The following is a 27,749-nucleotide window of genomic DNA, read 5'->3' on the forward strand; positions in this document are numbered from 1 at the left end:
ATCTTTTTTTTTTTTTTTTTTGAGAGGTTTTCGCTATAGGGCACGTGCGCTCGCCAGACAGACAGAGAGAGACAGAAAGACAGAAAGCGAGAAATCACCCCCCAGGGGGGATGGTCACGCCACAATCCCTTCTCCTCCATTCTCCTCTCGGGATCTTGGGCACGCACACACACGCGCCTGGCGTGAGTTTTAATCCACCAGGTCCAGGACGCGAACCGCGGTCGACTACGTGGGAGTCCAGCGACATAGCCATTACGCTAACTGCTGGTCCCTCCTCTCGGGATCTTGGGCACACATGCACACACTCCCAGCATGAGTTTAAGTCACCGGGTCCGGGACTCGGACCACAGTCGACTGATTACATGCAAGTCCAGCAACATAGCCACTACGGTAACTACTGGTCCCAGGTGTTTCAATTCATTTTTCTATTGCTGAATAATACTGACTTGATAACAATATAGAACAGAAATTTAGTTAGTTCACGTTCGGGTGGTCCAAGGTTAAAGCACTGCCTCTAGTGAGGCTCTTGTTGCTTAACTCTCTGCAGAGCTGAAATCTGTGCAGGACATTACATGGAAAAAAGACAAGAGCGTGTGTGTGTCTGTGTCTTCTCTGGTCTCTCTTCTTCTTATAAAGTCACCAAGATTTAATCATGTGATCTCATTTTTGAGGACCTTATCTAATTGTAATCACCTCACAAACACCACATCTCTTTATAGTGTAATTTGATATAGTTTCCTTCCTCTTAATACCATTAACATGGCAGGTCAGTTTCCAACATATGAACTTTTTAGGTGCACAGTTAAGCCACAGCAACTTATTTGGAACCATGTGGAAATGTGACCAGATGAAAAGGATATGATCTCACGCTAATGGGCTGAGTAATGAAACCCAGCAAGGTGTGTCCTGTTCAGGTATTTCTTGGCCTCTGCGCACATTCCTTCCTTCTGGGAATGGGCAGGACCTCTCTGGAATGAGGGTCTTAATTTCCTTATGACCAATTCTATGACCTGTCTTGGGACGTGTTGGGAACCCAGAACAACAAAAATAAATGATCATGAGCCAAGAACTGTGGACAGAAACTGAAACACATAGATCATAATATCACTCAGTGGATGCATGTATGTGAGGAGCGTGTGAGAGGTAGTCATTTGACAGATTTAGAGGTCAAGGGAAAACTCTAGAACGTTAGCTCCCAAATTGTTTTAACCTAGGACTACATTAGAAATAAAACTAAAGCAATGATTTTCATTGGCAGTGGATAGTGGGTGTGAAGAATAGTGGAGAGACTGGGTTTTCCACTAAAAATTATTTTTAATGATTCTGAATATGGCTTTTTTTCCCTATATGAAAAATAATACTTAAATAGAGCTTAATATAAAGAGTGCAAAGAAGACTTATTAAAATATTTGGCTACAGTCCTATGCAAATTCTTTTGCTCTGCTAAGGTATGAGATGTACTTGAAGGACTCCATGTTTCTCCTCTTCGTGCTCAGATTCTACACTAGAGGAAAGGGAAAAATATGCTATTAAAGTGTGATATTAAAATAGAGTGGCCCGTAAGTGTCTTTCTTTTTCTTTCCTTCTTTTCCTTTACTTTATGTTTCCCTACTTGTCAAAAAAAAAAAAAAAAAAAGTGGAGATGATGAATCACCAGCTTCTAGAAACAGCAAGTGTGGTGAGTCATGTCTCTGGAGCTGTAGTATGTGGCATTTCACTCACATAAAGTCTTTAACCCATGACTATCCCTTAGCTTTCAGTGGTAACATATTTTATGTGTTCTTTTATTATCACAAATCTACTTGGCATTATTACTGCATGAGAACAAAAGGATTCCAAGAGATTATTCACAGCGATGTATCTATATGATTAGTGGCATCCTTTTGTTTCCAAGTTTGAAAGTTTCACTCGCCTTTAAGAGTTACTGCTGGAGGTTAATTTGGGAGGAATGTTCTTTTAACATGTTTCTTCTGCCTCCAGTACCATGTTTATTATCGTTATTATAGGTTTTTCAATGCCTAAGAAATCTAGATACAGAAAGCAATTTCACTTGGTTTATGCTACAGATAATGAACAAAAATCAAAGGAAATGATGCTATATATTTCCTTTAGGTTGTTATATTATTTATTAAAACTACCTAGATTCTTTTCTCCATTCACAATAATACCACTGTACAGGAATTGTTCCAGTTTTTCCATTACCAAAGTTAGACACTCAAATAGAAAATCAAAAAGAGAATCAGATTTTATATAATCATTTTTTTCCTTCTCAGCTGACAATACACATATAGTTTTAGAAAGCTAGTCTATATCTGTCAAGACCAACTTGCAATAAGATAAATCAAAGTAATAGTAGTTAAGTAATTAGTTTATTCTTAATTTCAACACATTTATATTAATGCCAAAACCACAGATTGACATTTTAAAAAATATTTAGATTAGATGATTATTCCTACTTCAAAATATGTTGACTTTCAAAATTGATAGAAGTATTTAATTTAAGAAGTATTTTCAGGGACAGGCAAGAGGCATGGAAGTTAAGGTACTGGATCTCATATGGCCAGCTACATGGTTCAAATCCCAGACCCCACAGATGGCAAATCCTGCTAAGCACATGTATGTGCATTACCAAAATCCCAAGTGGAGAAGGGATTGCAGCATGGTCACCCTCCTGGGAAGTTATTTCTCCCTTTCTTTTTTTTTTTTTTTTTTTTGAGAGGTTTTTGCCGTAGGGCGCATGCGCTCGCCAGACAGAGAGAGAGAGAGAGACATAGAGACAGAAAGCGAGAAATCACCCCCCAGGAGGGATGACCACACCGCAGTCCCTTCTCCTCCATTCTCTTCTGGGGATCCTGACCACGCATGCACATGCACCCGGTGTGAGTTCTAAGCCACCAGGTCCGGGACTTGAACTGCGGTCAACTACATGGGAGTCTAGCGACATAGCGATTATGCTAACTGCTGGTCCCTCCCTTTCCTTTTCTTGCTGAGGGAAGCATACATGCCCTATTGCAAAAAGTAGAAAAGAAAAAAAGTAGTATTTTCATTGAAATTTCTAAACCTTACATACATACTTGCCTGAGATATCTATGGCAAAAAAGAGAAAAATGAAAAACAATAGAATGCAGCATAAACTGAACAATAGTGCTGTGAGAGGGTTTGCACTAATTAAAACATCATGTCATATTTTGTAGAGTTCTGTGAAGAATAGAAATAAGTCACTATTGAGATTACCAGGACGAATCCACCCTTGCCTCCCCCCATAACAACTGGGAAGTTTCTGATGTACCTTTTCAATAATAGCTTCTACTCTGTTAGTTCTTTTAATTTATAGTTTCAGGGCCGGCAGGTAGTGTGGTGGTTAGGGTGCTGGATTTCCATGTGTTCAACCTTCTAGTCAGACCTTGTAGCTTGAACATCAAGTGAATGTGTGTGTGTGTGTGTGTGTGTGTGTGTGTGTGTGTGTGCAGATGTGCATGCATGTTTGTGCAGTGCCCTAGATCCTGAGAAGAGAATGGAGGGGGAGTTGTGACATGACCATCCCCTCCAAGATGGTGATTTTTCACTTCCCTCTCTCTGTGACTCTCTGGTTACCTCAAGCACTCCATGGCAAAAACCTAAATACGTGTGTGTGTGTGTGTGTGTGTGTGTTTGTGCGTGTGTGTGTAATGTAAAGTTCCAGGGCTTTGTTTTCCTATTCAGCTACTTTAGCATGTTAAGAATCTACTTCTACCAAAGCTGATCTGTAACTGATTCTATACAAAAGAATTAATGAATTATAGATAGACTTTTACTGAATGTTGTTGTGATCAAATTTTTAGCCTTAATTTGGGTCAAAATTTTGAACCACTCTGGAATTTTATTTCTTTTATATATTTTTTCATATCAATAAGATATATACAGGCACAAAAAGTCTTTATTTTGAAGGTAGGAAAAATGCTGGTAAACATAAACAAAAAATATTGAGTATTCCATAAAAGTAAAATGTGTAAGTATTCATTATTTCTCAGTGATCAGGCAGCCTCGCTAACATAATTCCTATAGAAAAAAGTAGATAAAGGGACAGGAAAATTAAATATGCCCCACAGTGACATAGTAGTAAGTGAGGGACCTGAATTTTAATCCTAGAGGTTTTTTGAAAAATAATAATTTATTTAATTCTACTTATTATTATTTTTTAAGTTGACCATAGAGAGAGAAAGAAAATGAGAAAGCAAGTTGCCAGGTCCTGGACTCAAATCCCGGTCAACCACATGGGAGTCTAACAACTTAACCACCATGCCAACTACCAGCCCCAATTCTAAAGTTATTTTTTTTAATTCAATCAACTTTTTATTCTATAACATCTTTCATTAAAAAAGTGTGCCAATCCTTGATGGGAGATAGGACTATTAGGACAGTGAACAGATATTTGAATATTTATTGCATTCTACCTACTCTGAGGGGGAAAAAAAAAGTACAAAATAAAGAAGGGAAAAAAATCCGCCCTTCATTTTCTTTCTTCTGTGCTGTCAGCTGAGTTGGTTTAGCGAGTAGTTTTGCAAGACTTGTTTCACTTTGTTTTTGGGCAAAGCTGAGGCCCGTACTTCAAACAAAAGGCAGCCAATTACTAACTTCTGGTTGCTAGGTGTGGCCTCCTTTCCAATCCTATAAAATAAGCCCAAGGCTTCACTTCTAGCCTGCAACCTTCAGAGAAGAAGCTGTCTTTAGTTCCTTGGAGGAAGGCAAAACAAAAGGTAAGCCACCGTTTTTCTTGGAGTTACTTTTGTTTTTGAAAACTTTCCTATTACTCTGTTAAATGTTAGTGCTTCTTTACATTTCATAGCTAGCTGTATTTCATATGTCTTGAGAAATCTTTCTGTAAAACAACATTGGAGATTTATAGTTTGAGAATCACAAATAGTAATTTTTTTACTTATGCAAGCAATGTGATTTTTGAAAATATGATGAATTTACTTAATACAGGCTCATTGTACTGTGAGTTAGCAAGAAAAAAAAAAAAGAAAGAATGTGCTTTTCTTTTGGTAGCCTTAAAAGAATGTTTTTCTCTTCCTCCTCCTCGGCATATGAGCTTCCAAAAGTTGTGTATGTTTCACACAAATATCACCATGGGGGTGGGTGTTCCCAGAGGTGGGGGCAGGAAACTTTCAAAATAGCAGAATTTTCATAGATCATTTCCTCTTTTATAAGGAAAACTAAATAGATTCAGGCCTCATAGTGGTAATTACAAAGTGCCCTTTGTAATTAACGTTTTGAAATTAATGTTATGTTTACTCATGCCCTTTAAAATAAGAAGGTTTGCTTATTACTCATTTCATTTAAAGAGGGTGTGGTCACATTCTTTTTCCTGGAGTTTCTGTGTCATAGACAGGCTTTTCCCGTGCTGGTTTGAAAACCTAAGGAGAAAAGAACTATTTCCTGGGTGGTGTCAGATAAGTTATCCCCTAGGAATGCCCATGGGGCCCTCTCTACAAACTATTCCACATCTTGATGGTTGAATAAGCTGATAAATAAATACAATGCCTTAGAAAAGTACAAGGCAGAATCTAGCGTTTTTACTGATGTTGGATATATATGGAAGAATGAGTGATTATGAATCATAGCCATATTTTTGGTTTTTGTTCATTACAGATTTTCTTCATGGGTTTTTCTCTTGATACTTCCCAAATGTTACTTAAGTGCTTTAATTTCTATAATTTGTAATACTAGTGAATTAGGAAAGACATGCTTTTCTATCCTTGTTTATACTTAAAATTATGCATGAGTTTTGAAAAAGTAATATTCCCCTCTGTCCCCAGGAATGCATTTTGGTAGCTGTAAGAGAAGCCACCTTGCAGAGTATTCTAATGTGGTGAAATGCTGGTTTCATAATTCTGAAACGGCCTCTTCCCCAGAAGTTACGTTACCTCCTTCACCCAAGGCCCAACCACATCTGGTAGCGATCCAACATTTCACTGATGTTGATGAAATAGTTAATAACAGTATCAAGGAACCAGCTAGCGTTTTATGCTTATTGAAAATATATTCAATCAAGAACTCTGCAAAGGTCAGTTTATATATGTGAGGCTAACTGGCTGAGTTGGTTGTTCTTAACTCTCTCCAGAACATTGATTTATGACACATTTAAAAATCAGAGCTAAACCAGTGGACCTATTACTTTTCAGAGTTAAACCATTGGAAGTAATTTTGTTTTCTTTTGAATCACACAGATTTTTATAAGGAAGATCAGAACAGACCTAATTTATAAAATGCCTTGCCTCATTATGCTAATTTTCTTCACCTCTATCTACTGCAGGTGAAATTTAAGATTGGCACTTCAGAGCTGTAATAAATCTTAGGCACTATTTATTCCAACATTATTACCTCATAAATGAAGACTCTCTGGAGAAGTTTAGTGTTTTCTTTTTTTTTTTTTTTTTAATTTTTTTTTTGGGGGGGTTTTTGCATACCGCGCGGGGGGTTTGCCAGAAAGCCGGAGACGGCGAGTGCGCTTGCCAGAAAGCCAGAGAGAAACAGAGAGACAGAAAGCAAGAAATCACCCCCCAGGAGGGATGGCCACGCCGCAATCCCTTCTCCTCCAGTCTCCTCTCGGGATCTTGGGCACGCACGCGCATGTGTCCAGAGTGAGTTTAAGCCACTGGGTTCGGGACTCAAACCACGGTTGACTACATGGGAGTCCAGCAACATAGCCATTATGCTAACTTCTGGTCCCAAGTGTTTTCTTGAGGTCACATAGCCATCTAAAGAAAATTAAAGAAAGCCCAGAAGACTTTTGTTTTTATTTGTATGTCTGTACTTGCAGGTAGATGTTTTGTTAAATTAGTATAGATATGTTTCCTGAAATATGAGCAACAGCACACTATTTATTCATTCAATAATACTTAGAAACATTCTAATTACCTGGCATTTTTGCCAGGGATTAGACATACATAATGAATAGTACATTAGTACTGCTTTCTTGAAATGATTAGTCCTGGGGGATATAGGTAAGTCCATAGATAATACAGAATGGTGATGCTAGGGTAGGGGTAAAGGCAAGTTGCTTTGGGAAACTACAGAAGGTGGTGACCAGTCCAGTGCTGAGAAGCCAGTAAAGGCTTTCTGGAGGTGAATCCTCTAGAAGTAGCAGTTAATTAGGCAAAGGTGAGTAGGTGTGGCATTCCAGGAAACAGGAGCATCCTAACCAACAGCCCAGAAGCAAAACATCCTTGAGGCTACTTGTAATAACTCGATTCTTCAAAATCATGCCATTGTATAGTCTAATTGCCTTCTCTCACAAGGCTAGGTATGGGAAAGATTGAGAAACCTATATGCATTCAAGAGAATCCGATATACAAGGCAAATCATTTAAAAACAAGCTCTCTGTGTTGACTGTTAATGAATTTGATTCCCAAGTGTGAGTTATTAAAAATAACATTGAACAGGAGCAGCAGTTGGTGTAATGGCTATATTGTTGGATTCCCACGTTGTTTACCATGGTTCAAGTCCGGGAACCAATGACTTAAACTCACACCGGGCACGTGTGCATGTGTGCCCAAGGTCTGGAGAGGAGAATGGAGGAGAAGGGATTGCAGTGTGGCCATCCCCTCTGGGAGGTGATTTCTCTCTTTCTGTCTCTCTCTGTCTCTTTCTGTCTTTCTGGCGAGCACACCCACCCTATAGCAAAAATCTCTCCCAAAAAATGAATAAATAAATAAAATAACATTGATCTTGTTATTGTCTTTTGGGTCACTAATCTAAAATAATATACAACACTTTGGAATCCAAAGGCAGGGATTTATGTCTTGATTCTTGCTATTGCTAGTCAGAAGACTGCTTGAAAATTGCACTCAGTTTTTTCAGATAGAAAATGGGGATAATGATGATAACATCATTGTTTCATGTTAGTAGCTGCTACTGTTTTCTCTTCTGACACTGTGAGTGTGTAGCCAGGAAGGCATGATAACCACAAAACTCAGGCTCCTGCTCCCAAATTCTGGAGGTAGTCTTTCATGAGGCTGGGAAAGATGGAATGATAAAGGGGATACATGAATATATCAAACGTGCTAACTTTTATAAAGCTACACATTTCATCTACACATGCACTGAGATTATTAAGTAGTGCATATTCAAAAAAGGATCATTCATTGGAAAAAAATATTGTTCATTTCCACATAGGTAAGTCTATGTACAAATGGCCAAAATGACCTTCAAATTATCTGTTGGTAAGCACAGTGATAAACTTGGTTTTAGAGTTTATCAGGAGCTAGTTGAACTATATATTGAGGTAAAATAAGTTACAGAAGAGGCTCTCTAAAACTATATTCCAATTTTAAGCACTGTGGTTGACGAGTTGGAATAAAAACCCAAAGCACCTTTTGTGAACTCATGAGTTAGTCTGGATTTCTTGCTAGGTTTAAGTATTATGTTGACAGGATGGTTTAGCAATATACTTGACCAAAATATTTTTTGTAAGGTGTGTTACAGTTATTCGGAAATTTCCTTATTCATGCAGCAGTTTCTGGGTGCTTAACTAGCAGGACATGTTGAAACCTATTTCCTTTAGAGCAAGTTCTTACATCCTGCCATGATCTTTGTCTTTAAACTTTGCTAAGAGCTGCTAGGCAGTATTTTGCTGAACGCAGATTACATTTTTCTCTAATTACTTTTTTAAGGAAAGCTCTATTTTTGGATGTTTTTCCTTTCAGATCATGCTTTTAGGCCATCCAAATATTTTAGACTAAAATGTAGAAACTCAGAAGATATAAGTCACAAAGCTGTCTTCCCTAGAGACACACAGGGAATCATATGAGTTACTCAACCTCTCCTTATTTGTATTTTGTGTTATATAATTAATAAAGTAATATTGCTATTTTCCTTGGATTTCTTCAGTTTTATTTATTAAAGAAAAATTTGATACATTATGGATTTTTTAAAGAAGTAAAACAGCTGTAAAGTTTTTCTAAACATTCTTTCGAAGTTGTTGGACTCATTTTTTTATACAGGCTGAGTATCCCATACCTGAAATGCCTGAGACTGAAAGAGTTTTGAAGTTTGAACTTTTTTAGATTTTGAAATAGTGATATATACAGAATAAGATATGCTGAGTATGGGGCCTGCCCCGTAAGTCTAAGTATGAAATTTATTTATGTTTTATATACACCTTAGGTACCTAACCTGAAGATAATTTTGTACAATATGCATTTTTTAAGTTTTAAAAATTTATTTATGTTTGGGACACACACACACACACACACACACACACACACAGAGCCACACACAACAGGGTCTCTATGCTGTAGCCTACCTCAGTCAGCCAGGATCATGAGCATGTACATGCCTGCCCCGCATGTATAAGGAGCCTTCAGTATGCCAACCAAGGCCTTCCTTTGTGGATCTAGCATCACAGAACATTGCATCAGCACTGAATCTCTTCCCAATTTGATAAGATATTTTAAATAATCTTGTGCATGAGAGTTTTGTGTGGGTGTATTTGCATGAAGGAATGTGTTGTGCACTGATAAGATACAACTGAATCTGTTCCCAATTTGATAAGATATTTTAAATCTTGTGCATGAGAGTTTTGTGTGGGTGTATTTGCATGAAGGAATGTGTTGTGCACTGATAAGATACATCACAGTTGAAGGGAGGAAGGATGCTCAATAAACTGTTTTGACTACCATCTGTACCTGAGGTCAGGTGGAAAATTTTCCACTTACGGTGTCTTGTCAGTGATCAGTTTTTTGGGGGGTTTTGTAACTTTTTGCTTTTCTGATTGTCAGATCAGGATGCTCATCCTGTATTATATTTGACAGTATCTTTAGACTCAGTTTTGCTCTCTTCTGAAACTTTTCTTTTCTAATGAGAAAGAATGGAACTCTTGAACATGCTTTGTAAGTAATGGAAAAATACTTTGCCAAGTGATCAGTCACACCATTCATTTTGAGGATTCAGCTGTACCAAAGGTTTGGATGAGATGGTGCAAATAGAAATTTGAATACTTGAATCTTTGCCAAAATTGCTTTGAAGTTTTGGGTGTGCCAATTTAGCAGTTCAAATGTGAAACTTTATATGGCAATGACAATCGCACCAAGTTAGATTAAAATGGAAACTAAGACCTTATGCAAAATAGTACACCATGACTTTACTTCAGGAAATAGCTTCAAGTTTATCGATTACTGGAGGGAAGACATTATTTTAAGTGAATACACAATATATTGGTTTTTCTCACTGATGACGAAACTGTAATTTAAACAATTCCCATGGTAATTAAGAGAGGTGGTTTCTGCTGTGGATGTTATTTTTCTCATGCATTTAATCTCATTACTCAGAACTGTGGTTATTTTTTTCCATTGAAATTTCAGGTGTGTATTGAAATACTTTGTCTGAACATGCTACAGAGGCATCAGGTTTGCTATTCGTGAGTCACTCAGCTTTATATCATGAACTTGGAGCTGTCAGGGTTATCTTTCTAACCTCCCTCATCAGTATCATGATAGTAATCTGTAGAGGGACAAAACAAAAGGGTATAGAAAAAGATCAATGTGTGGACCTTGAATCTGGACTCCTCATAACTCCATTCTCAGAAAAAAGGATTGTTGATGGCATCAAGTTTATTGTTTCTTTGTTTGTTTTTGTAAAGAACACAGACAGAGAGTGCATTGATTTTTAAAATATGTCAGGTTTTAATAATATACATATTTCATTAAATTAAAATATTGCCAAACCAGGGTAGCAATTCAAGAATTTGTAAACTGTCAAGAACTATGGAGTATTGGGGAACCAGCAGTTAGCGTAATGGCTATGTTGCTGGACTCCCATGTAGTCGACCATGGTTTGCGTCCTGGACCTGGTGGCTTAGAACTCACGCCGGGCATGTGAGCATGCGTGCCCAAGATCCCGAGAGGAGAATGGAGAGGGATTGTGGTGTGACCATCCCCCTGGGGGGTGATTTCTCGCTTTCTGTCTCTATGTCTCTCTCTGTCTTTCTAGCGAGCGCATGCACCCTATAGCGAAAACCTCTCCAAAAAAAAAAAAAAAAGAAAAACTATGGAGTATGAGCTAAATTTTTTTGATATGTAAAGTAAATGTGAAAAAATGTAAAAATAAATAAATAAAAGGAAAAAAAGAATTTCTTTTAAGATAGAATTTATAAGAAGTGCATGCATGCTGCAATTTTACCCCCAAATACTTTCTGTTCTAGTAAAAACAAAAACAGAAGTAAAAACAAATCCAAAAACCTGGTATAAAATAAATCTTTGGGAATTATTTGTCTTAGATGGAAAAACACGTGAGACTACTGTTTAAGTAGCTCACATAGGAAAAAATGTAAGGGTAGCAAGTATTTGAATTGCTGAAATGATTTCAAACCAAGGAATGAATAAAGTTACTAAATTATTTGGGAAGAAGTATGTGGCATGAACTTTGAGTCTGAATGCACTTCTGCAGCTAGTAAGAGATGACTTTACCTTATAAATGTAGACATTATGCTCTTTCTCAAGCCATTACTTGTATGCAGCCCTTACTAATCCTGCATAGTTTCTCTCATGGCCTACTAAATGACCACCCATCTCTCAGCCATTCTCCATGCTACAGGTTGAATGATCTTTCTGAAATATAAATGGAATCATGCAGCTTTTTTTTTTTTTTTTTTGAGAGAAGATTTTTGCTATAAGGTTGGAGAGACAGACGGAGACAGAAAGTGAAAAATTGCCCCACATGGGGTTGGCTACACCATAATCCTTTCTCTTCCATTCTCCTCTCAGGATTTCAGGCATATATACCCATGTGCTCAGACTGAGTGTCAAGCTCCTGGGTCCAGGACTCAAACCATGGTCAGCCTTGTGGGGAGTCTAGTACCTTAACCACGATGCCACCTGCTGACCCCTGTTTTGAAAAACTCATTAATGTTTTCCCAAAACTTTGGGGATATATTTAAACTTTTTGTTGGTTAACAAAAATTCTATTCAGTTTATTCAGAAAGCTTTGGCAAGATAAATTTCAGTTGCAATTTCACATGAACCAAAAATACAGGTGCTCTTTATAACAATAGTTTATGGATACAAATTAATGATAAACTCCAGTTTCACAAAAGATTGTGAACACTTTGCACACTAGCCAGTCCTTTCTTTCAGGCAATATGTTTTTTCGATGACAGATACACATTATTGTGAACTATTTCAGACAATAACAAAAAAGAAGGTTTGGATTTCCTTTACTCTTGTAAACCGAAGTTTATAATTTATACTCTTTAAAACTTATTTGCACTGGAGCTTAAAAAGTTCATTTAAACGTTTTTTTCTAGCTTCTGCCAACATTTCAGCCCCTAACAAACTTCTTTCAGCTTCCCAAGCTTTTTTTTGTTTTATTCTACTTTTTTGCTTGGTAAATCTTGATTCATTTCAAGAGGGGCTGGGATTGGCAAACACATGTTTTATCATGGAGTGTACACCCTAGCTCTCAGATACTGAGGCATAGGATTAGATATTTCAATGTTCCTATCCCCTCAGGGCTGGGCATGTGGTGAGAAGTCTGTAACTTAGACATGATGGGCCAGCAGGTGGTGTAATGGTTACATCACTAGATTCCCACATAGTCAACTGCGGTTTGAGTCCCAGACCCTGGGACTTAACACTCACGCCAAGCACATGTGTGTGCATGGCCAAAATCCAGAGAGGAGAATGGAGAAGGGATTGCAGCATAGCCATTCCCCACCACCCCTGGGGGGGGTGATATCTTGCTTTCTCTCTCTTTGTCTCACTCTCTGTCTTCCTGGTGAATACACATGCCCTATAGTAAAAATTTCTGTCTCTAGGGGAAAAAAAAAGAACAAAGAACAAAGACATGAACCATCAGCTCTTCTGTTGAGCCTATATGATTACTCATCATGGTTATCTGATCCCTCAAAGTTGAACTGAATATGACAAAAGCCCATTTTCTGAGGCTATGAGTTTTTGTTTTGTTTTTAAACTTAAGTCTCTCGTTTATTAAGCTCCTGAGTGAAATCCTGGGAAGTTGAGACAAGGCTACTCTATAATGCCATGGCTTAGGTATCTAAGGGGCGAAGGTGCTTGTGTGTGGTGGTTTGTTTTGTAAAAGCATCTATCTGTTTTCTTTCCAGATTCATCTCTTAAAATGGCAATGGTATCAGAATTCCTCAAGCAGGCCTGGTTTATTGACAATCAAGAGCAGGAATATGTTGTGAGTAGAGTAACAATATTTGAAAGGATTTAGTTATGATATTAAAATAAAAATGGTATTTGTGAATTGCCATTCATTTATTTCTCTCCCATTCATAGCAAACTGTGAAAACATCCAAGGGCGGCCCTGGGTCCGCGGTGTACCCGTATCCTAGCTTTGATCCATCCTCTGATGTCGAGGCCTTGCACAAAGCCATCACAGTTAAAGGTGATTGTTCCCTCCTGGACATCGTGTAATGGCTCCTTGGCCATTGAAAAACAGACATGTGCAGTGGAGTGTTTCATTTTGAACTAAAATGACTTCTTGGGCCAGCTCAATAGCCCACATGGCTGAATCCCACATAGTCGACTGAGGTCCAAACCCTGGCTACAGCCACTTGAAAAACATGAGTGCATGTTTACCATATCCCATTGGGGGATGCTCCCTCTCTCTCTGTCTCTGTGTCTCTCTCTTGCAAGTGTGTGTACTCTTTGGCAATTAGAAAAATTAAAACAATAATAAAAAATATTTCTTTGTCAAATCAAGATGTACTTCCTTTGTTAGCCCTTAGGCAATTTTAATCAAATCAGTGGAATGTCTGTTACCATATGTGTTCTTACCAGTTCATTTCTAGCAGACACTCAATGCTAAAATCAACACTTCTGCCTACATTTAGGATTTTAATGAGGAACAAATACTGCAATACTGAGGGCCAGGAATAAATAAATATTGATACTTTTTCTTTTCTTCTTCAAATGAATGAAGTGTCATCTTAGGAGCTCCTGTTTAAAAAATAGAGTAGTGTCTATTTCCTACATTGAGATAATTTGTATTTCTTTGTTTGTTAAGATCTTTACTTGAAACACCTTGATAATGATTTTTTTTTTTGAGAGATTTTTGCTATAGGGTGTGAGCACTCACCAGAAAGACAGACAGAGACAGAGAGACAGAAAGTGAGAAATCACCTTCCAGGGGGCTCGGGCACACTGCAATCCCCTTTCCTCCATTCTCCTCTTGGAATCTTGGGCACACACTCCCATGTGCCTGGCCTGAGACTAAGCCACCAGGTCCGGGATGCAAACCGTAGTCGACTATATGGGAGTCCAGCGACATAGCCATTATGCCAACAGCTGATCCTGAAAATGAATTATTTTATGTTAATCACTGATGATGAAGAAAATTGGTTTTAATGCCTGGTGCTCCTTTATTTCCAGGCGTGGATGAAGCAACCATCATTGACATTCTAACTAAGAGAAATAATGCACAGCGTCAACAGATCAAAGCAGCATACCTCCAAGAAAAGGGAAAGGTACGTTAAAATAGTAAAGTTTGATGTATAATTTTGGTCATGTTTTTGTCTAATCATGGTTCTGAAACACAAGAAGCTAGTTCTTCCAGTTTCTAACCACCGTTTTTCCATTGCACCTAAGACTGCGATTGCAGTATTTACCCACTTCATGGAAATTGAATCAATTCTAGCAAATGTATTGGTATCATATATTGGTCATCTTGGTGTAAGTTCTTTGCAAATGTGGTGTTCTTTGTCGGAGATCTCTTTAATTTGAAGATGATAAACATCAAGATCACTATTAGCAGCAAAGAATGTGTTCTGATTGGAATCTACCTTCTGCTAAAATCCAAACCAAGCTGTTTATGGTTAACTATAACATTTACATTTAATTCTATTTAAAAAATGAACTTTATATCTTTCATACCAGATATGGACAATTTTTATTTTAAGCAATGCAGTTAGAAAACTTCATAGCTAATATCTGATTATAGTGCTTATTTAAGCACTTCACACCTTAAAGCTTAAAAAACAAATACCTTGTTTTTAAAGTATTCTTGGTTTCTGTTAACACTTAGTCCCTATGTTTTTAGCTCCGCGATTTCTTTCCTGTATAAACGATTGGGTACCCTATCCTTTCTAGTCCTCTAGATTAAGGTGTTAGTCTTAAACATCAGTTACTCTTTCATTTGTGAAGAGAAGAAATTCTAAAACACGGTTGGTTTAAGACATCAGTAGTAAGATGATCTAAAGATGAGGTAATATCACAATGTACACATTTGCTTTTAGAAGCCCTGATTCTAATCTCTTTTGTACAGCCCTTGGATGAAGCTCTGAAGAAAGCCCTTACTGGTCACCTTGAAGAAGTTGCTTTAGCTATGCTAAAAACTCCAGCCCAGTTTGATGCTGATGAACTCCGAGCTGCCATGAAGGTAAATCAGTTGATTTAAACAAGACTCCTTTCTTTAATAGAATGTAGAAGGCGGACCAGCAGGTGGTTTGATGGTTAATGCTCTGGACTCCTTTGTGGTTAACTGCAGTTTGAGTCCTGGACCTGGCAGTTTGCTTTCTCACTTCCTCTCTCTCTTTCTCTGATGAATTATAATAATAGTAATAATAATAATGAATAAAACAAAGTCTTTAAAAAAGAATGCATGAGGCAAGTCTGCTTATGCCTATTATTATATCCTCAATATCTGGAATATACAGTGGTAAATTCCCCCTTTGGGAACCAGCAGTTAGCGTAATGGCTATGTCGCTGGACTCCCACGTAGTCGACCGCGGTTTGCGTCTCGGACCCGGTGGCTTAAATCTCACGCCGGGCGCGTGTGCGTGCGTGCCCAAGATCCCGAGAGGAGAATGGAGGAGAGGGGATTGCGGCGTGACCATCCCCCCTGGGGGGTGATTTCTCGCTTTCTGTCTCTATGTCTCTCTCTGTCTGTCTGGTGAGCGCACGCGCCCTACAGTGAAAATCTCTCAAAAAAAAAGAAGAAGAAATGAAATTTAATGAATAGATGAATTGATGAATCAATTAAAGAATTAATAAATATATGAAAAATATATTGGCACTAATATCTCCTAGCAATGTCATCATATGAATCTTATATCTATACTTTTTATATACTTATACTAAATATTGGCTATAAATCCATTTTGGTTCAGAGAAAAATGATAGATCATATTATAATTATTAAATATTATGAGTGAAATCTATTAAGTGACAAATTCAAACAAATTTAGGGTCACAATATGAATTGATTTTCTTGAATGAACACTTTTCTATATTTCTTTTTTTTTTTCTCCTCTTTCAATGCAGGGACTTGGAACAGATGAAGACACTCTGATTGAAATTTTGGTATCAAGAAATAACAAAGAGATAAAAGACATTAACAGAGTCTATAGAGAGGGTAAGTTGTAATGTTCAACAGTTCAAGTGCCTTTGCTGGAAAAGAAATATAGTTTTTTTAAACTAAATGGAATGTTAATTATGAGGACTTTGGAAATGCTACATATTAAAAGCTTTCTTTATTATTTGACACATGACTATTGAATGCATACACCATTACCAGGTAACATTCAGCTGGCTAGGGCACTGACAAAGGAGACGGTGTCACAACCCACATCAAGCCTGTACGTTAATAGAAAATGTTCTTATAGGAAAAATGATCATGTATTATTATAATGGAAACCTTGATTCAGAGCATCGACATTTAAGACTTTTCTAAAAACATTCTAAGATCTATTTCATAAAAGCATTCCTTAGTCTTTTATTTTGAATGCATAATAATGAAAATAAACATCATCAAACAAAATAGTCTCCATTTGTCCTTGAAAAAGTAAAGAATTAGGTGATAATTCTCTATTGGAAACTAACTTTTCTAGTATGAATATACCTGATTCACTTACTCTTTGCCTCTATTAGACCAGCCATTGGCTCATTTTATCTATTCAGTGAAATATCTCATTTAAATGATAAGCTCCATACTGGCTATAGGTCTTTTACCACTTTCTTTCTCCAGTTTCCATGAGTCATTGGCTTTTTTGTTTTCCCATTCCAGTTTGTGGCATCATAGAGGATCTTTCTGCTTGATTCTCAAACCAAGCACAGAGAGTACAACAGCTCTTGCAAATTCTTTTCAGAGCATTTTAATAAAAGAATCAAAATAAGGAAACTAGTAACTTCATTTTCTGCCATTCTTATCTCATTACCAATGTTTACCATAGGTGCATATACTAGAGATAATAATTGATAGGACTCTTTTTAGTGTTCTGTTTGATAAAGTATAGTTTACAAAGGTAAATATTTATATTTCTCCACTATATCAAGATATAGTACAGTGATAGCCTCTTAAATTGTTGTTTTTCAGTTTCTTTTTTATATTACAGCATTATTTTACATAGTGAATTAGGAGGGTTGAGACAAAGAGCTTTGGAGATTATTTGTCTGTCTAATCAGTATACTTTTTCTTTTTTTTTCTCAGAATTGAAAAGAGATCTGGCCAAAGACATTACCTCAGACACATCTGGAGATTTTCAGAAGGCTTTGCTTTCTCTTGCTAAGGTACAACTCAAGTACTTCCGGAAATACCTCTTCTTTTATGAAAAGTCAAATTTTAGATTTGAGATCTAGATTATCTTTTTCTCAAAAATTGGTGTTTTTTGCAATTTTAAGAGAACTAAGTAAATTCTGTGATTACATGCTAGAGAAGATCTTACAATAAAATGAGATTTCTTTCAGGGTGACCGATCTGAGGATTTTGGAGTGAATGAAGATTTAGTTGATTCGGATGCCAGGGTAAGCAAGTGTTTATAAATTCTGCTGTGCTCAGCCTGCCTGCCCCAGGTGGGTTTCCACCTGATGCTCTTTATGTGGAAGTAAATCTAGGCTCCTTTGAGAGACTGAGGGCTCCTAAATGTTCACTCTCAGGAGGCAACTTTCCTGAAGCCCAAGAGAGAAAAGCATAGTCTTTAAGTTTTCGATAGATATCATTCATAAAGCCAGAGAGAATTAAAAGAGAGCAATGAGACTGATTTGTCTTTCCTAAGAATTGTTTTATTTTTTCAGAAAACTCTGAATTTTCATTTTATCAGGTATGAGAAAGGGAAAGGGAATTTTTTTATTTAGATAAATGGAAGGAGTAAGTCTGTCTTACATTCTTTTAAAAGTGGTCATTGAAATGGTTTATAAATATCAGTTTATGTTATAAACCATTATTACAATGATATCACAATAATATTAAATAAGATTTATTCATAGTCTTTCAGATATATTGTTTCATACCGTTTCAGTGAGGTTGCTAGTTAATCCTAACTAATCTATTGGCAACGTTAGACAAAATTATGCCATTTTAAGGCATGGAATTTCTGCTTTTAAAAAACATCTATCTGGGGAACCAGCAGTTAGTGTGATGGCTATGTCGCTGGACTCCCACGTAGTCGACTGCGGTTCATGTTCCGGACCCGGTGGCTTAAAACTCACGCCGGGCGCGTGTGCGTGCATGCCCAAGATCCCGAAAGGAGAATGGAGGAGAAGGGACTGCGGCGTGACCATCCCGCCTGGGGGGTGATTTCTCGCTTTCTGTCTCTATGTCTCTCTCTGCCTGTCTGGCGAGCGCACACGCCCTATAGTGAAAATCTCTCAAAAAAACCCCAGCTATTTGGATTATACCTTTTTCGTGGAATAGTATTCTCTACATAAGTTCATCATGATGAGTCAATAAGAATAGAAATATATTCGTTTTCCCTAACCCATGTTGCTGTACCACCACATTATCTTGTGCATAATAAGCACTCATTAACTTTTTGTTAAGTAAATGCATACATATCAGACCAGTTTGCTTGAAAAGTCCAAAATAACTTCTTATGTCCATTGGAAATCTGATGATTTTAATTGAAATTACGCAACCATATCAAAGAACAAGAGTTAGCATTTGAATAATTGCCTATAGTGAAAACCTATTCTTATTTGCTTGGGACATTTTTGAATTTACTTTCTATTTTAAGACTATCAGTACTCTTAGATGTATACCTATGGAGGCTACATGGATTAGTGTGATTCAGAGGGATGATGGTAATTAACATTTCAAAGTTAACAGAACATGTGTATGACAATAGGGCAGGGATCATCCTTTTCATTTACAAAGGAAGAAAATTTGCAGTGTAGTAAAATTAAATTATTTGTCTAAGATTACAAATATTTTAAGTTGCAGAGTGAGAATTTGAATCCAGAAATTCTCAAAATGAAAGATCTAGGCGGTGGTTAAATTATTGATTTATAAATACCATTTGCTGGTAATTACTTCAAATAATAAAGAGTAAAATGTCTTTTTTTAGAGAGCCTCTTGGCATTGTCTTAATACATGGCCTAATCTTAAAGCAATTGAATTCTTCAGTCTCCAGTGTTTACAGGGTACCTTGAGACATACTTGACAAACAAAACAATGTCCTTTTCTTTAAAGAACTTGCGATCTCAGCGTTGCCAGCTTGAATTGCATTGGTACAGAGCAGTTGCCTAGAAAATCTGTTGAGATCTGATACTCTTGTGCAAATAGCGCCTCAGCAGATAGGCTAGTGTTTATTATTTCCTTTCTTTACAGGCCTTGTATGAAGCAGGAGAAAGGAGGAAGGGTACGGATGTGAACGTATTCACTACCATTCTTACCACCAGAAGCTATAACCACCTTCGCAAAGGTAACAGGAAAAAAGTGTGTTTTTTTTTTTTTTTTTTTGATATCTGTTTATGGAAAACGCAGTTTCTGTTTTGAGGACAAATAAGAAAAAGGAAAGTGGGAAGTCTTAATTAGTGTCATTCCAATATCAAATGAAGGTACTGCTTCGAACCCATTGCTGCTATTTGCCCGTTTATCTCCTTTGTACAGACATGATTGTATAATATTTGAAATGTAATTCGTGACTTCAGCGTGTAGGACTTCATCTCATTAGTTTTTACTTTTTCTGTTCCTCCTAAAGCTTTAGAGTAGATGTGGCTAAAGCACATGTATGACAGAACAAATAACATTTCAATGAAGAAAAATAAACAAACAAGAAGGGTTGGCCCTGTCACCCAGTGGTTAAGGGATCCAGTCTGACATGGCTGACTATTGTTCGAATCCCATACCTGGTAGCTTGAAAAATGCCCTGGGTGCATGTGTGCACATGCCTTCAATCCCAACAGGATGGAGAAATGGAGGAGGGATTGCAGTGACTACATTCTGTTAGCGGATTCTTTCTTCCTCTCCCTCCCTTTTTGTCTCTCTAGTGAGTGAACAAACTCTTTGGCAATGTAAATAAATAAATAAATGAATAAAGAAAGAAAACCTCTTAAAGCTCAAATGAAGAAAAGTGTATGTAGACACTCTAGAAAGAAACAAACAAAAGCTGTTCAGCCTTTGAGCACAAAAATTAGCTCTGAGCCTATAGAAGCCAAAACAAAGGAGAGTCATGATAATTACCTGAAGTTCATTGTCATAAAAGAACACACTGATATCTAATGTTAAACTTAGGAAAAATATATTACCTAGATCTTTTTTTTTTTTTTTTGAGAGATTTTCACGGTAGGGCGCATGCGCTCGCCAGACAGAGAGAGAGAGACATGGAGACAGAAAGCGAGAAATCACCCCCCAGGGGGGATGGTCACGCCGCAATCCCCTTTCCTCCATTCTCCTCTCGGGATCTTGGGCACGCACGCACGCACACGCGCCCGGCGTGAGTTTCAAGCCACCGGGTCCAGGACACGAACCACGGTCGACTACGTGGGAGTCCAGCGACATAGCCATTACGCTAACTGCTGGTTCCCCCTAGATCTTGATATAAGGAAAAATCCATCTACTGTGGCTTTAACATATCTGTAGTAAATGTTAGAGTTGTCCATCACATGCCACTTCTAATGACTGTCAACACTTTCAAAAATACCCCGCAATAAATACATGGTAACATCAAAATGATCTTGTGCGTCACCTTTCTAGAAGACAAAGTGACCATACTATGTTTAATTGCACAAATAGCTTGAAAAGTGTAGCTGAAGTTTGGTTATCCCAAGGAATTCTTTGAGTCAGTTGCTAAAATTTGTTAAAGAATAGGATGTTTTTGGGCCAGCAGGTGGCATGGTGGTTAAAGATGATGGACTCCCATGTGGCTGACGGCGGTTCGAGTCTCATACCTGGCAGCCTGCTTTCTCACTTTCTCTCAGTCTTTCTCTGTGTCTTTTGTACAATTAAAACAAACAACAACAATAATAATAATAAATAAAGCTAAATAAAAAAAGGATGCTTTGTACATATCTTAATATTTAGATTTAATATTTAATGTTCAGTATTTCAGAGATACACCAAGTACAGTCAGCATGACATGAACAAAGTTCTGGACCTGGAGTTGAAAGGTGACATTGAGAAATGCCTCACGGCCATTGGTATGTAATCCTGGAGCTGGGAGAGATTTCTAGTTAGAAACTCTCTTTTCAATACTACTCTCTACTTACAACAATAAAAATAAAAGGAACACACATACAAAAAAATTCTCAAAACAGAATAAAACAAAATAAAATAAACCATTAGAGATGGTGCTTCTATGTTTCAGATAGGAGCATGTAAAACTGGCAAAGAAATATGACAATATTCTTAATAATGCACATATTATTCCTCTATTCCAAAATATGGAGAGCTGGAAGGTACTTATTAGGCACCTTCTTAGACCAAGGGGTGCACTACGCTGTGCACCCCACAGAGACAATTTAGAATGGTCTCTAAGAGTGTGGGATTTGTTTGATAGATAAATATAAGATAGAATCCTGGTCTACCACTTACTAATTGTACCACTGCGGCAAGTCCAGGAGGCTCTAATTTAGTGGGTTTGGGTTAGCCTCTGAAAATCTGTATTTTTTGCAGGTCTTCCAGAATATTCAAATGACCATTAGAGTTGGGGAGCCTATGTTCTCAAATAGTGCTTCTTAACCATTACCATACATGTGAATCCCTTGAGAACCTTGTTAAAATGCAAATTCTGATTCAGGAGGTCTGGACTGGGGCATGGTTCAGCATTTCCAACAAGCTTCTGCTTGAAGCCAACACTGTTGGTCCTTGGTTTATAGGTTCCTATCAGAGTAGCAAAGTGAAAAACTCCAAGAACTGACATATCTTCATATTTCATTTGGGTAGCTGTCTTATATTTAAAGCCTGTCCTACCTCAGGTTTTTTTTTTTTTTTAATCTTATTACAGCACAAAGAAAGTATTTACTCATATGACTTTAAACATCTACTGGTTAATCTATTTCTAAGTAGAATATATTCAGGATAGTGGTAACTATGAAAGTTACTATTGGAGTGGACTTAAGCATTCCTAATCCAAATATCCAAAACCCAAAACCTTTCGAGCACCAACATGGTGCCACAAATGGAAATTCCACACCTGTCTTTATGTGACAGGTTGCAGTCAAAACACCACAATACAAACATATTGTATAACATTATCTTCAGGCTCTGTGTCTACAGCATACATAAAACAAAATGAATTTTGTGTTTATATTTGTGTCCCATGCTCAAGATATTTAAAAAAATATATTTATGCAAATATACTAAAATCTGAAAAAAAATTAAAATTCCAAAACACTTCTGGTCTCAAGTATTTCAGAAAAGGAATACTCAACTTATAATAGAAAATAGGTGATGAATAGCAAGGAAAGAGTCACCGTTACCTTCTTATAAGCCACATGTCCCATACAGGGAGGAAGGTAAAGAATAGTGATGGAGTATAGAATCCTGTTGGCAAAATTCTATATTTTATGTTTATTTCATATGCATCTTTCTTCTTTTGTGGTATATATGTCAACCCAATTTTACCTCTCCTACAGTGAAGTGTGCTACAAGCAAACCAGCGTTCTTTGCTGAGAAGCTTCACCTGGCCATGAAGGTACCATTTTCTTATATGCTTGACTTAGAGTAGAAATCTTTATCTGTAGAGAGAACAGAAAACCTCGTGTGGTTTGAAAATCACACATTTAGTATCTTCTCATTAAAGAGAATCATTGTTCTGTTTTGATGCCAGAGGTGATAGACTTTAATATCCTTAGTAGGATAAACTCCTGTTATATCTGGTATGTTGTTTCATAGGTGAGACGGTAAAGTGAGCTTTTAAGTGATGCATGGCTTTACTTGTGACTGGTTTAAAACCCGAGGCACCTCAGGAAGGTCGATGCACAATACTTCCTCTTTTAATGAGTGATTTTTACTAACCTACTTGTGCTAAGGTTGCGAGTTCTATCATCTCTCACTTCCTTTCATTTGTCTTTTTTATCATTTTATCTTTCATGGCAGGACTAATAGTTGAATTTTATAAAATGTCAATCTTATTACAGCACAAAGAAAGTATTTACTCATATGACTTTAAACATCTACTGGTTAATCTATTTCTAAGTAGAATATATTCAGGATAGTGGTAACTATGAAAGTTACTATTGGAGTGGACTTAAGCATTCCTAATCCAAATATCCAAAACCCAAAACCTTTCGAGCACCAACATGGTGCCACAAATGGAAATTCCACACCTGTCTTTATGTGACAGGTTGCAGTCAAAACACCACAATACAAACATATTGTATAACATTATCTTCAGGCTCTGTGTCTACAGCATACATAAAACAAAATGAATTTTGTGTTTATATTTGTGTCCCATGCTCAAGATATTTAAAAAAATATATTTATGCAAATATACTAAAATCTGAAAAAAAATTAAAATTCCAAAACACTTCTGGTCTCAAGTATTTCAGAAAAGGAATACTCAACTTATAATAGAAAATAGGTGATGAATAGCAAGGAAAGAGTCACCGTTACCTTCTTATAAGCCACATGTCCCATACAGGGAGGAAGGTAAAGAATAGTGATGGAGTATAGAATCCTGTTGGCAAAATTCTATATTTTATGTTTATTTCATATGCATCTTTCTTCTTTTGTGGTATATATGTCAACCCAATTTTACCTCTCCTACAGTGAAGTGTGCTACAAGCAAACCAGCGTTCTTTGCTGAGAAGCTTCACCTGGCCATGAAGGTACCATTTTCTTATATGCTTGACTTAGAGTAGAAATCTTTATCTGTAGAGAGAACAGAAAACCTCGTGTGGTTTGAAAATCACACATTTAGTATCTTCTCATTAAAGAGAATCATTGTTCTGTTTTGATGCCAGAGGTGATAGACTTTAATATCCTTAGTAGGATAAACTCCTGTTATATCTGGTATGTTGTTTCATAGGTGAGACGGTAAAGTGAGCTTTTAAGTGATGCATGGCTTTACTTGTGACTGGTTTAAAACCCGAGGCACCTCAGGAAGGTCGATGCACAATACTTCCTCTTTTAATGAGTGATTTTTACTAACCTACTTGTGCTAAGGTTGCGAGTTCTATCATCTCTCACTTCCTTTCATTTGTCTTTTTTATCATTTTATCTTTCATGGCAGGACTAATAGTTGAATTTTATAAAATGTCATCTTATTATGGAAGTAGAAGGTGTTATTAAGATGTATTTGAGATATGTCTTCAACTATTTCACTTTATCCTTACTCTCTCACATGCATGCTATTATATAGTATATTGCTTTTATATTTATATTTTGAGTACCCAAAGGAAGAGTAATAAAGTTATCTTGGTTTTTCTTTGGCAATTTCAAAACAAGGAGGTATTAAGAGAGAGGGGGTTCTTGTTTTTTTTAAAGGATTATTTAACATTTTATTTATTTATTTATTTATTTTAATTTTACCAGAGAGAGGCAGAGTGAGAGAAAGAGAGAGAGAGAGAGAAAGCAAACCACCTGGTCCAGAACTTGAACTGCAGTTGGCCATGTGGGTGTCTAGCACGCTTAACCACCACTCCACCTGGTACCCCCAAGAGAGGGAGATAGAATAATTCAAATATTAAGGAACTTCTGTTAAATGATAGAGGTGTTGGGACCAGCAGATGGTGTGACAGTTAAGGTGGACTCCCATGTGGCTGACAACAGTTTGAATTCCAGACCTGGAGGCTTGAAAAATCACACTAGATACATGTAAAGGTGTGCACAAAATCCCAAGAAAAGAAGGGATTGTGGTATGGCCATCCACCCCGGGGGAGTGATTTCTCCTTTCTCTTTCTTTGTCTCTGTCTCTCTCTGGTGAGCACAAGCACCCTATGGCAAAGCCTAAAAAGAAAATAAAAATAAAATGATGGGCATGTGCTGTTCTATGGTAGTTATCACAGTTGCTGCCCCATGCGGTATTTGGCAGGTAATGGTAAATAAATACATAGTACTATAGAAGAACACAGTGAGACATGTGCCCCAGACTCTGAAAAAAATGTTTCTTGCTGTCAGCTAAACTAAGATTTAAAATTTGAGTAGGAATGAACAAGGTAAGGGCAAGGCTGAAAGAAACAGGAGGCAGGGGTTAAAGCAAGGGTGATCTGAAAGGAGGAAACGACCTGTACACAGACTTGAAAGATAAAGGTAGCATGACCCTTTAAAGATAATACATATTGGGGCTGGCAGGTGGTGTGGTGGTTAAGGGCACTGGACTCCAGCATGGCCAACTGTGGTTTGAGGCCTGGACCTGGAAGCTTGATTTCTCACTTTTCCTCTCTCTCTCTCTCTCTGGTCAAAATAAAATAAGTAAATCAATAAAGTTAAATAAAATAATTCTAAAATATAAAATGATAATATATACTATTAGAATGATGGCGTGAAATACAAGAGGTGGTGGCGGACCAGTGGTTAGCGTAATGGCTATGTCTCTGGACTCCTATGTAGTTGACTATGGTTCGAGTCCTGGACCCAGCAGCTTAAACTCATGCCGGGCACATGTGCGTGTGTGCCCAAGATCCCGAGAGAAGAATGGAGGAGAAGGGATTGTGGCGTGGACATCCCCCTTGTGGGATGATTTCTCACTTTCTGTCTCTCATCTCTCTCTGTCTTTCTGGCAAGCACACGTGCCCTATAGCAAAAACCTCTCCAAAAAAAAAAAAAATGAAAATGAAAAAAAGAAGAGGTAGTGGAATTTGGCAGACATTATAAGTCTGTTAAATGATTGATTTTCATCCTAAGAGCAACAGAAGACCATTAAATTATTTTAAATAGATAAATTAGATCATCATATTTACAGTTTTGGAAGTTCACGTTATTCATTATTATTGGATAGCATAGACAGAGAAAAGAGTGGATGGTGGGAGACCAGAGGGCTGTAAAAGCTGTCTGTCACTACTGCTTATGTGGCCATGTTGGTTTCTTATCTCGTTACTGCTTGAGTAGCCCATGTGTGTGTGTTAATGTGGAGATAGTTTCTCTACACAAGTTGCATAATGACTAAAACGGGCTTCACTTTCAAACACACTTTCTTTAATGAGAGTATTTTCTAAAATACAAGAGGCACTTAACTATCATTTGTTTTGGACAGGGTGCTGGAACTCGTCATAAAGCATTGATCAGGATTATGGTTTCCCGCTCTGAAATTGACATGAATGATATCAAAGTATACTATCAGAAGATGTATGGTATCTCTCTTTGTCAAGCCATCCTGGTATGTTGTGTTTTTCATAACGCCTTCCCCACAAATGAAATGTTTTTTGGTTTGTTGATTTTTTTGCAACATCTTCAAAGAGAAGAGTTGACTTACTATACGCTTTTATGTGTTGGATTTACACAATATATTAGGTTACATACTTCAGTAGTGAATTGAACTTATACTGGTGATATTTACTAGTGAGTTCTCTACTGGAAAACTAGCTACAGTTTTTCAGCCAAGATCCTGGCAATGTTTATTTCCCATGAATAAATTTAATAATTAAAATTCTTTAATTTTTACTCTTACAAGTAGACATCATGATTTATTTTGCAATGTATGTTGGTCAGAGAATTAGGGACATATTGAAAACATTCTTCATTTTGTTAGATAAAAATATTTAAAATATATATTCATATTATCTCATTAGAATGTTGAAAATGAGAAACGTTGAGAGTTTTGTACTTATTGATGGATAACTATCTCATTTCAATTCATTATTTGTATAGAAAAACTAAAATCTACCCCAAAATGGTGAGAAAATAATAAGCTTATAACTTTCTATTTCCCTAGTGAATGAATCAGGTATTTCCTTATATATGAAATGAGATTATATTGTACTGTGCTTATTTAATTCTGTGTGATATTTTATTTAATTGCTAGAAAATATCGATTCCAATAGGAAACATAATTCAGAGGAGATTATAATCCAAATTTTGTAAGCTATTTGTTTTAATATAACAAGAAGTATCATGTATGTGCTCCATTTATTATTCAATGAAATTAATTATATTTTTATCAAGTAATTCAGATAATCGATGTAATGCATAACCTGACTGCAAGTCTGCAAGTTTAATTTCTTCTATAATTCAAAATATCTTTTATCATTTTGAGTGCTGGTTTGCATTAAGTGTACTCTTTTTTTGAATCATCAGGATGAAACCAAGGGAGATTATGAAAAGATCCTGGTGGCTCTATGTGGAGGAAACTAAACATCCCTTCGATGGTCTCAAGCATGATCAGAAGACTTTTTAATTATATCTTTTACTCTATACCATAGGCTTAAATGGGAAGTTTCTTCAGCAAGATTATAGTCTGGCTCCTGACTTTCTGAACAATATAGCCTATAGCCTATAAGTAATTTTTATATCACAACTCTGTATAATAGAGATAAGCTCATTTTTTAAAAAATATGTTTACCATAAGCCATAAAATGCCATAAACAAGTTGTTCTAGTAATATTACTTGAGAAAGCTGTTTATGTAACTGAAAATAAAATGATGTTATAATACAG

At 36.9% G+C, this 27,749-nt stretch overlaps 1 protein-coding gene across 1 annotated transcript; it reads left to right on the forward strand.

Annotated features, from left to right (window-relative positions):
- Positions 1–4,565: 4,565 nt before the first annotated feature.
- On the forward strand, positions 4,566–27,749 carry ANXA1 (annexin A1). The gene is made up of 13 exons (XM_006168718.3): positions 4,566–4,736; positions 13,100–13,179; positions 13,278–13,386; positions 14,373–14,467; positions 15,265–15,378; positions 16,263–16,353; positions 17,428–17,507; positions 17,685–17,741; positions 19,543–19,636; positions 21,258–21,353; positions 22,791–22,849; positions 26,351–26,473; positions 27,391–27,749. The coding sequence occupies exons 2-13, from the start codon at positions 13,114–13,116 to the stop codon at positions 27,445–27,447; spliced, it is 1,041 nt and encodes a 346-aa protein (XP_006168780.1). The 5' UTR covers positions 4,566–4,736; positions 13,100–13,113; the 3' UTR covers positions 27,448–27,749.

The sequence above is a fragment of the Tupaia chinensis genome, unplaced genomic scaffold, assembly GCF_000334495.1.
Source record: "Tupaia chinensis unplaced genomic scaffold, TupChi_1.0 Scaffold146052_1, whole genome shotgun sequence".
Taxonomy (NCBI): domain Eukaryota; kingdom Metazoa; phylum Chordata; class Mammalia; order Scandentia; family Tupaiidae; genus Tupaia; species Tupaia belangeri.

What these genes read in the sequence shown, in the direction of transcription:
- ANXA1 (XM_006168718.3), top strand. Translation starts at nt 13,114, where the DNA reads ATGGCAATGGTATCAGAATTCCTCAAGCAGGCCTGGTTTATTGACAAT. An exon ending in TAACAGAGTCTATAGAGAGG is followed by an intron (nt 16,354 to 17,427) that starts GTAAGTTGTAAT and finishes TTTTTTTCTCAG; the next exon opens with AATTGAAAAGAGATCTGGCC. An exon ending in TAGTTGATTCGGATGCCAGG is followed by an intron (nt 17,742 to 19,542) that starts GTAAGCAAGTGT and finishes CTTTCTTTACAG; the next exon opens with GCCTTGTATGAAGCAGGAGA.